Genomic DNA, 10,810 nt, shown 5'->3' on the forward strand with positions numbered 1-10,810 from the left:
ATGCCACACAACATAACCTCATGGCACACATGGCAGGCAACATTCAACAACCCCCCCCCCAAAACACAGGATACACACCGTGCACGTATCACACACATACCACACAGGTACCTCACGCACCCATGTGATGAAGACAAAGTGTTCCAAACCACAGATTGTTAAAAACCAACATTTAGAATCAACTTTGTCATCTTGTTTGCTGGAGTGAATGACATAGTCCCCGACTTCCCAAGATGGCAAGATTCCCAAGATCAGGAGTTATCAGCTCCTGATGACTCGAGGGATGCATTTCTTTACCACAGCCAGGGAGGCATAATGACACAGTCTCTACCTCTGACTGCTCTTCTGCGTGCTCAGGCTGCCCTAACCAAGGACACCAAGCACACACCCTCCTAGTCAGTCCTGTGCCTTGGCTGTCTGGACACACTCTGCCTGGGTGTCTGCACGGCTTAATCTCTTTCCATTTGGATCTCAGTCCAAATGTCGGCTTCCCAGAAAGGCCCTCCCTGGACATACTCTCCCATCTTTCTGCCTCCTCATACTGCTTTATTTTATTTCATAGCATTTGCCACTACCTAATAACTAGCTTTATCGGTTTATTATCTGACTCCATCTAGCACCTCAAGAGCAGGGATTTTTTATTTAACCCGTATTGTTATCTCCCTGCCTTCAACAGTCCCAGCACAAAGGCTCAGTAAGTAATTGTCAAGAGAGTGAATACATGATATCTTCAGCATTCTGATCACTGGGGGCAGACACACCTGCCTCACAGGGCCCTTCTGACTGGTCCTTTGCTGTCAGCTGTCATTTCTCAGTGTGTCAGCAGCTACCAGCAGTTCCTCACCTTGTTTCCTCTGAGCTGCTGTATTTGTAACCAAGGAAAAGCTAAAGGCTGTCAGAAAATAACCAAACTCATTAACTACTTAAACAGATTTTTTAGGGGGACAGTTCTGCAGTTTGAACTCAGGGCCTGTACTTGCTAGGTAAGCGTGCTACCACTTGAGCCACTTCCCCAGCCCTTTTTGCTTTAGTTATTTTTTAGATAGTCTCTTGCTTTTGCCTGGGCTGGCCTGGAATTAGGATCCTCCAGAGTAGCTGGGATCATAGGCATGGGCTAGCACATAGGCTGTGGTTTTTCTAAACTGTTCATTTCCAGGCTGTGGCCTCAGGGCAATTCTATACCCATCTTTGCCTCTTAATGCTTGAAGCAGGGGCCTTTGTAGCTCCCATTGGGTCATGGATTGTTGAGACATCTGAAGACCTCCTGAAGGTTTGAAGACATTTCTGCATGCACCTCTGTGTGCATCCCCAGACACGCTCACGGTTCTCTGCTAATTTGGCAGAAGGAGGCTGTATAGCTCTGCCAGATGGTGAGTGTTTCAAGGAAAGAGAAGAGCAGGTAGGCCCAGGAGATTCCTCGTGAGGGCAGAAAGGTTTCCGGCCCCTCTGTGTATACTTCACCCTCCATTCTTATTCTCCTTAAGTCAAGTACTGTCAGCCCTGGCTGAGGGCCACCTCAGAGATCCAGAGGCTTAGCCCTCATCTGACACATGAGGAAACACAGGCCCAGAGAGTAGAAGTAACTTACCTAAGGAGATACAGCCCCGACTCAGGGCCAGTGCTGGGTCTGGCAGAGGTCACTTGGCATTCATGCCCTTGTACCCACTTCTAGCATGTATTTCTACCCTGGGTCACTCCTCCTGTCTGGCCCAGCCAGGGGCTAGGAGAATTGCATGATGGCAGGTCTTCCGACTCTGAGAATGTTAAGAGATGTCACCCACCTCTGAGCTCTGAGACTGTCATTCTTGACCTTGATGGAACCACACCACACTTTATCAAATAGTAAGAAAAAAGAGCTGGTGCCTTTAAGCTACATGTAAAGCTTTTCCTAATAGGCCCTGAAAAGTGGAAAGGCCATTGCTGGGGCTGACTTGCTCCCACGTCTCCTCAGAGGTTGCCTACCTCATCAGAGGTTGCCTACATCGTTTAATAAGCAAGGGTCTTCATTGGCCCCCTCTACCCAAAATACCCCAGCCTGCCACTCCTAACCTGGTCTGAATGTTCACAAATGTACTTTGGGTGGCCATCCCATCCTTAGCCAGATACTGTTCACAGTGCGGCTGCAAGTCCAGGGTAAGGGGAACACAGACAGGCTTGGGCTACAGCCTCCTCCATAAACACACAGCTCAGAGGCATTGCCAACCAGTGCTGCCCTGGAAAGCAAGGGCCAGGCCCTGGGAGACAGGACAGGCAACCTGTCAACCACACCTGGGCTGGACTGGGAAGCAGAAGTGGGATATGAGAAGGTGGGACCCAGCCAGGCAAAAAAAGAGGATGGGGAGCAGGAAGAAGGCTGAAGACCAGCGCTTCCTATTGTGTGGCTCAGTCTCTGAACTTCCAGCCCCTCCCTGACTCCCTCCCTCCCTGCTCTAAAGGAACAGCAGGAGGGAACAGAACAGCTGGGGAGTCTTTTGCTCAAGCTCCTCCCAGCGCTGGGCCAGCCCTGCTTCCCAGGGTGCCAGGTCTCCTACTGTGCAGTAATTGGACCCTATTTTTTGACTGTGAGTCTTTTTTCTCCCCTACCTGCTGTGGTGGAAAGGTGGGAGGCGCTTATCTGCTGATGGCCTGTAGAGAGACTCCTTGGTGGGCCTTAGGACCACTCCAAGGTGGGACAATGCTGCAAAAAAGCTTTTTTTCTGCTGCAAAGAAATCTCTCTCCCTGTAATTTTTACCTAACAGAACCACTTCTGGGTCTTGGAACCCCACAGAATTCAAATAAGTCTCTTGTGCCAGCATGGTGGTTCGTGCCATAATCTGAGCAGTCTGGAAGCTGAAGCAGGAGGAGTGAGGTCAAGGCCAGCCTAAAGTATGAGTAAGACCATCTAAAAAAAAAAATTCATAAGCATTGATGGGGGAATTCAGAAGTGTGAGATGCAGGTAAGAAGTTTATACTTTGAGGAGTGAAGCTCTTTAGTAAGGTATTTTCGAGATAGGGTCTCGAAAACTTATTTGCCCAGGCTGGCTTCGAACAACAATCCTGCTGATCGCTGCCTTCTCGGTAGCTAGGATTACAGGGCTGAGCCGCTGGTGCCTGACTTAGGAGTGCTTTTAATCGGTCATAAAAGATTTTAAAATAATTGTCTTTATCATTATAATGTTAATAGATGCTTATTATAGAAAACGTGGGGGGAATGGGAGAGGAATTGCCCATAAGCCTCCTTCCCTACTGCTAACATTTTGTTTGGTATAGGTTTTGTATTTTTCCCCTGAACAATGCTTATGGCATGACTACAAAGCAAGGTGCTGGTCCAGGGGCTCCAGGAAAGACACCCTGATACAGTCATAGCTTAGTATCCAATGGGGATTGGTTCCAGGACCCCCTGCAGGATGCCAAAATCCACTAGTGCTCAAGTCCCTAGTATAAAATGGCAGGGGCTCTGCATAGAACCTCCTCCTGTACAGTTTGCATCATGTCTACACTACTTACACCACCTAACACCAGCAAATGCTATGTAAGTAGTTGTTCTTCTGGATTTCTCAGGGAATAATGACAAGAAACAAGTCTGTGCATGCTCAGAACAGATGAAATGTTTTTCCCTAGTATTTCTGAGCCGCAGTTGGTGAATCCGCAGATGTGGTACCTGCAGAGATGGAGGGCTGACAGTACATCAGACTCGCATCTTGTCTGAAGATGCTCTGGAAAAGGGAGACACAAACATGAGTTTTCGAGTCAGAAACACCTGGTAACAGATGCACTCACTAGACATCAGACCATGGGAAAGCCTCAGTTTACTCCCATGTTAAATGCACTTAGTAATGGCACCTATCTCATTAGGCTGTTGAGGGTGAGGGCATTCAAAGAGATACAGCTTGTAAAACACTTGCACAGTGTCAAAGTGTTAAATGAATGGAGCCACTATAAAGAGTAGATAGCTATTACAGAGGGTGGACAGGTACAGATGACCAAAGACCACAGGCGATACTCAGATACCTGACACCGTTTTCAGGGAAGGCCATTTGCAGTCTATGACTGTATCAGGCATGCACACCCCATCTGATTAAGTGAACTGAATTAAGGTACCCAGGGGGTAATCAGCACTTGACCCCTACCTGCAAGACTGGCTCCCCTGCTTCTTTGCAGAAGACCTGGGTGTTGCATCTGCTTAGCCTCCTGTGTCTGTGCCCCGCGTCTCCTCATGACGCAGACCCCACAATCTCCAGTCTTGTAACTGTAATGAACTGCTCAGTAGAGGCTCCCCTCTGGCCTGAAGGCCATTACAGCAGGACAGTCCCCTGGGCAGCTCGGCCAGCCTCACCTACCAGTGCCCCCTCTGCTTCTACCTTAAATGGCATTTCTCTGCCGTAAGGCTTCCTCTGCTCACTGAGCTGACAAACACAGCCACAAAAGAAGGAAGCCATGCTCCCAAGGCTCTCAGAGCAGCCGGCAGGGCACAGCTGTTACAGCACAGAAATAAAGGGGCTGTCAGAAGAGTGATCAGTGCCCTAAAATGCATCCTGGGCCCTTGGGCTTCTGGACTCCCAGGAGGGAGACTCTGATTAGTAGCACCCTCTCCAGACTTGGGTGCCTCTGAGTTGTCCCCATGTCCCACGGCAGGTCTCAGAAGGCCCAGGAATAGATCCCATTGACAGAAAATTGGGCCCTTTCAACCTGAACATTTTGACTGTGGGTTTTGGTGCTTCTCCCTCCCTCACCACCCTCTTTCTCTCATGTGGCACCTACGCAAATTAAATACAAAATCATTTTCTGTCATTTAGGCGAATCATAGCCCCGCAGCTCCAAAATCCATACATTATAAGTAAAATATAAACTCATCCAGATCTTACTGAATCCTCTGCTCTCAGTGAACAGTGCCAGAAAAGCCATCATTGGTGTCCTGTTCTACTAGGTAAACAGGGACCCCTGAAAGGCCTGAAGGGTTACTGTGGGATTCTTCTCCTGACATGGCCCTCCACAGCACCCCACAGAAGAACTTCTTAAAACCATTCACTTGATTCTGGAAATGAATCCGTCATTGGTTTATCAAAGCATCAACAAACCTTGCTAATCACTTAACCCAAATTCAACACAAAAATTAACCAAGTCCCAGAGATGGTAAGTGTTTCATCCATAGTCACTCAGCAGCATCTCAATTTCAGCACAAGAAACTCTAGTTTAGGAACACTCTTGCCTAAACCTTTCTAATTTATTTATTTAGGCAGTACTAGGAGTTGAACTTAGGACATCACACTAGCGAGGCACGCACCCTATTACTTAAACCACACAGCCAGTCCTTTTTTGCTTTTAGTTATTTTTCAGGTAGGATCTTCCATCTCCTCCCAGGGCCAGCTGAACCACAATCCTCCTACCTCTGGCCTCCCGTGTAGCTGAGATCATAGACGCATGCCACCACACCCAGTTTATTGCGACTGGATCTTGCTAACCTTTGGCCCAGGCTGGCTTAGAACCACAATGCTTCCAGTGTCCTAAGTAGCTGGGATTACAGATGTAAACCAAACACCAAATCTCTTGTTTTTAAATAGGAGACTTACAGGAAACAGCCATAATAGAAGTTTTTAATAATGTAGGGTGAAATGCCATGTAACTCCTTGGCCTCCCATGCTTGCCTGGTAAAGAACTGTCATATAGGAAACCTGAGTCCCGAACCAAATAGCCACAAATGTTCTCCCTAACTGGGAGGCCCAAAGACTCCAGCCAGGTCTGCACCACCCACCTCCTGCACTAACTGCCATCCTGTGCCAGTGTACAGCAGGGTAGATGCCAAGGGATGTCCTCAAACACACTCCCTTGCCCATAAAGCACAGCGTGAAAAAGTGAGGCATGCTGTAAGCAGCCACATAGGGATGAAACCTTTAGTTTCACAGATTCTGTAACCAACATTTTCTCATCAAAATTTGTGACACATGGGCTGACAGCAGGACAGAATATTAAAACTCAGTCCTCCCTGAGAAATCGGGCCATACGGTTGCCATGCCAACACACCACAACGCCAAACAAGCATCTCCAAGGTCCAGAAACAACTTAGCTGGCTTGGAATAGGCCAGACAGCATAAAGGCAAAGCTGCCTCCCAGTCCAGGCTCTCACGCAGACCCTCCCTTTCCCAGCCCAGCAATCTGATTTCCCAGGAGAGTGGTGATGACGCTTGTCTGAATTTGCTCGGGTCTCCAACAGCAGGGCTGGCCACCTCATTCTCTAAGAATCTGCAAGTCCTAATTCAGCGGCCTGGCCCAACTTGACAGAGAAATGTTTTACAATGGCAAGAATGGTGAGTGGTTACCACAGATTTCAGGAAGCAAGCAAGTCCTGAGCTGTACCTGCCCCCTTTAAAGCATCCTGGAGATGCTGGAGCATGCCTTCCCTTACCTCCTTACTTACTGTCAGGCTGGAGTTACAAATAAACAACAAGGGGATTTGAAGCTCAGACCACTGACTGCTCCCAGAAATGGGCAAAATTTCTACCGCACTTCTTTATAAAAGAAGGCTTATTAAGTCTTGTTGTGTGCATCAATGTAGAAATGCCAGGAACTTCCACCTTACATTCAGCTGAGAATTACAGGGAAGTGAACTGACTGCAAGATAGGAATATAACGCAGTGCAAGGCAGTATGAAGGATTGTCTGCAATCAGACTGATGCTGGCTGAACAGACATCCAGGGATAACGCTTAAGAACAGACAGGGAGCTGGCTGTGTGTCTAAGTAGCTAGAGAATGCACTGTCACACCACTTCCCCCCTCCCCACTACTTCTACCTTTTTCTGTCTTCCTGCACCTGCACTTCCTGGATCCCAGGTATCTATTTCCCAGATTCTCCTTAGCACCTTACACTTAGCTTCCTTTCTTACCTGCAGGAAATCATCTGTGGGAAGGAGGGGCGGGCGAGAGGGTGTTCATCCCCCATCGCCTTCAATTCCCACCCTTAAAAACTAGTGCTGTCTCTCTCCAGCAGTGCCCCCAACACACACATGCAAACCCCATTCTAGGGTTCTCATCTGTGAGGGGTCCCAGAGCTCCCCTTCTAGCTCACAGCTTCCTCCCCCATCAGGTCACCAGAGAGAGGAACAGGGCATCCGACCAGCCTGCCTCTGCCCTGCTGGCCCCCGGCCACCTTCCCTGAGACCAGGGATAGTCCTCTCTGGGAGTAAGAATGGGAGCCGCTGGAACTGGTGATGTGGGAGCTCCCTGGGATCTGGGGCCACCACTGGTTCCCCAAGTTTCATGCCAAGCAGCCAGTGCACCTAGTCTCAGCATAGGAAGCTTTTCCTCTAGTCTTTCTGCCCAAACATTGACAAGTGCTTTGGAAATTGTCCTGGGGACAGCCTAGAAAGAGACGATCCACCTGGTCAGGAATCCAGACTAGGATCTAGGATAAAACCACCACTAATAACTCCTCAAGCCGGGCCAGAAACGATGGTTCCTTCATGGGGGGCTGGGGGGGTGTTCCTTCTTCCCAGATGGATAATGAGAGCTGGATCTGGGGCAGGGTGGGGATATGAGTGTGTCCACAAGGACGCTCCCATCTGCTTGGGGTTCACAGTCGCCTTTGTACAAGTACCTCGGATCTATTCTGTACAAGCACCGACCCTCCCTGCGAGGCTATTATGCCCTCCTCCTCTGGGCCTAGATCTTTCCTTGTCAGAACTGCACCCTCCCCCACTCTCATATCCTTGCCAGGCTCTCTGCTCTCTTTCTTCCTGGTCCTTGTCACAGCAGGCTACTCCTGTCTGGCAGTCTGTCCCGAGGGTTGTCCGAGACCCTTGCCCAGCATCCACCCCTGTTGGAAGAACGCGCTGGTTCGAGTGCACTCTCGGCAGGTCCAGAGTCTCCTGCCTCAACAGGTGCCCCTGCCTGGTTACACCGAGCTGTCACACCGAGCCGGGGCGAAGGCGGCGGCTGGATCGCCCCCTGCAGGGCAGCTGAGGCTCCGCATGCCCCCTTCCGGGTCCCTACAGCTCCAAGGGCCCCTGCAGCTCCGCCGAGGCCCCCGCTGTGCCACACCGTCTTTGTTTCCCCGCTCTCTCAGACGTCGCAGTGTCTGTCCTCGTGCGAGGGAATCGCACAGCCTAGCGTGAGCACTGTCCGCTCACCTGCAGCGGTGGGCCCTGGTGCTGGGGTAACGCGCAGACAAGACGAGACCTTCCCCCCCATCCAGAGAATCCCCGTGGGAGGTGGGGGGGGGCAATGTCGATGAAACAGATTCAAGTTGATCCGGGCTGAGGAGGGGGCGCTAAGCCAGGAGCAAAGCTTAGCGACCCTTCCCTATCTACACCCCTACCCCAAGTCCTTTACCCCAGGAGACTGAAGACCGGGTGCGCACTGCCACCTACGCGCTCTGCTGCGCGGCTCCCACCGCTGGCTCACTGCGCGCAGGGGCCAGCCACCATCCAGGCGTGCGAGGCCGGCAGCTCCCAGCCCCGCAGCCCCCAGTCCCGCAGCCCCCAGCCCTCAGCGCAGTGTCGGGAGAGCAGCCACGTTCCCAGCCGCGCGCGCGCGCGCGCCGGGCCCACCAAACTTGCAGCACTTTCTCCCAGCCCCCACCCGCTGTCACCCTCCCTCCATCGGTGTACCCTGGCCCCTGCGGGCCGGCAAAGGTTGCCATAACAACAGGCAGGAATGCTCCAACGTATACAAAGCCGGCCCGGCCCAACCCGGCGAGCCACGCAGCCCCCGGCCGGGCCCCGCGACCTCGGCTGCCGCGCGGGGGCAGGACGCGCACCGCGACTCCCCGGCCGCCCGACGCGCCAGGCGTACTCACAATGAGCGGGATGGTGCGGTCTTCGCGGAGTGGCTCTGGCCTCCCTCCGGCCCTCTGCGCGCCCCGGCCACCGGAGGATGCTGCGTGGGCTCGGTTGTCCTGCCATAAGTAGTAGAAAGTGCCCAGGATCCAGGCTACGGTCAGGATGGCGATGGCATTGGCGCGGATCTTCCTCATGGTGGGCGTACGGGCGTTCCGGTGGGGGCCGGGGCCGAGGCCGGCGTGCTCTTGGGGCCGAGGCCGTGGCGGGGGCGCTCGCAGTCCCAGCTGTTTGTTTTCTCTCGCGCCTGGCTGCTCAGTCCTGCAAAGCAGAAAAAAGAGAGAGGTTGGGGCGCGGGGGGGGGGTGATAGGGAGAGACAGGAGCGCGGAGCGATCCTCACGGTCCTAATGCCCTTCAGCCCCGAGCGCGCGCATCCCCCCAGCGCCCATTCATTCGCGCGCCGAGCCGACTCCGAGCCCCAGCGGCCACCAGCCGCCCCGGCGCTGCGCACCGGCAGAGGAGCGCGCCGGGTGGGAAGTAGCGCGGGTCTTCCTCCGCGCCCAGGGAGACGGCTAGACAGACGCCCGCGGCGGAATGGCGACAGGCCAGACCCAGCCTTGGCTTCCACCGCTCGGCGACTGATCGCCCAGCAGCTGCGCCCGCGCGGCCTTGGTCGCCCCACCTACCCACACTCACCCTCCGACCGAGCGGCCTTGAGTCACCCGCTGGAGATGCGCGACCCTCAGCCTTGGCTCGCGCCGCGGAGCCGCATTCCGGGCGGCGCTCTGAACTGGCGCGGGGTTCAAGGTGTGTTCAGCGAGTCCTCAGTTAGAGACGGTTGGGCGAGGAGGAGAGCCCTAAGTTTGCACCGAAATTCTCCGCATCCTAGGATTCCGAGCCGCTGGAGGGCCCGGAAAGCTGGTGCACTTGACATTCGGGGAGAGCGCAGGGGAAGCAACGCTCGCTGTCTCCCAGCCAGGGCAAGCAGAATGGAGAAAGCGAATACTGCACATCTTTTACTCAGCTTTCATGAAACTTCCTTCCCTTCTACCCTGCCTCATGTCCCCTGGACAACCCTGAGGTATCATCACCATTTCATCACAAAGAAGGAAAGCCAAAGGAGTCCAAGACCACACGGCTAAAGTGGACAGAGCTCAGTCTACAATCTTCTGACACTTTCCTACAAAGTGCCGCCTCTCTGGTGGTGAGAGAGGACACAGACATCATTGAGTTTCTACTCCAAGGCGTGAATCAGGTGTGAAAGTCTCACTCCAGGCAGAAGGCCAGGTGGGCTAGATTAGCTGGACTAGCACAGGATTCAGCCAGGGGCAAACATTCAATGAATAGAGGTGAAATACCCAAGCCAGGAAGAGGAAGAAATAACTTATTGTAAGTGGTCTTTGGGAAGACTTCTTAGAGAAGGTGGATAAATCTGAGAAAATCCTAAAGAGGCAGGGAAGGGACAGAGGAAGTCAGGGCACAAATAGCCACCCAGCAAAGGTCCTAAGGAAGGAAGTCCTTGATGTGTTGAGGGAGAGAGAGAGCTGGGTGCTGGGAAGGACTTGATAGAACTTGAGAGTAGTCAGTCTGGGTGAGTGTGGACTTGGGAGGGCCTTGAATGCCATGGGTGGGCTTGTTTCCTGCACATGCTGCCGAATAGCTTGGCTCTTCTGAAAACCCGGGAAGTGTTGGGCCTGCAAATGAAGCCATCTGGAGAATCAGGCAAACAGTGAGGTCCCAGCGTCATGTCCTCCCCCAACCACACCATCAGTATTACACTGAGGCACAGAAGCAAAATAAGCTGGTGTTCTTTCTACAGCACTTGGGACCGAACCAGGTTCATAACAGGTGCTCAGCACATTTCTATTGAAGTGAAGAAAACCAGTTGGCTTTTTTGTTCTAGAAAACCCAGGGTCATTATTGCAATTATGATATACATTGACTCAGAAGACCATCACGAGGACACCTAGCCTAGTCCAAAAATGGCCAACTAGGAATGTGACCTTCCAAAGAAGAGAAAGCACCAGAGGGTCTCACAAATGGTCTATGAAAGTAGCA

At 52.5% G+C, this 10,810-nt stretch overlaps 1 protein-coding gene across 2 annotated transcripts in view; it reads right to left on the reverse strand.

Moving 5' to 3' along the window:
- Galnt16 (polypeptide N-acetylgalactosaminyltransferase 16) overlaps nucleotides 1-9,583 on the reverse strand; it is an 85,742-nt gene extending 76,159 nt beyond the window's left edge. Inside the window, exons 1-2 of one of the 2 annotated variants that reach the window (XM_074067700.1) lie at nucleotides 9,449-9,583; nucleotides 8,772-9,072 (exon numbers count right to left, since the gene is read on the reverse strand). In XM_074067700.1, coding sequence (XP_073923801.1) covers nucleotides 8,772-8,948 — 177 coding nt within the window. In that variant the 5' untranslated portion in view covers nucleotides 8,949-9,072; nucleotides 9,449-9,583. Of the gene's footprint in view, nucleotides 1-8,771; nucleotides 9,073-9,263; nucleotides 9,398-9,448 lie in introns of those variants that run through there. The other variant, XM_074067699.1, reaches the window with a different exon arrangement.
- Between the last annotated feature and the right edge of the window lie 1,227 nt (nucleotides 9,584-10,810).

The sequence above is a fragment of the Castor canadensis genome, chromosome 3 (genome assembly GCF_047511655.1).
Source record: "Castor canadensis chromosome 3, mCasCan1.hap1v2, whole genome shotgun sequence".
Lineage (NCBI taxonomy): Eukaryota > Metazoa > Chordata > Mammalia > Rodentia > Castoridae > Castor > Castor canadensis.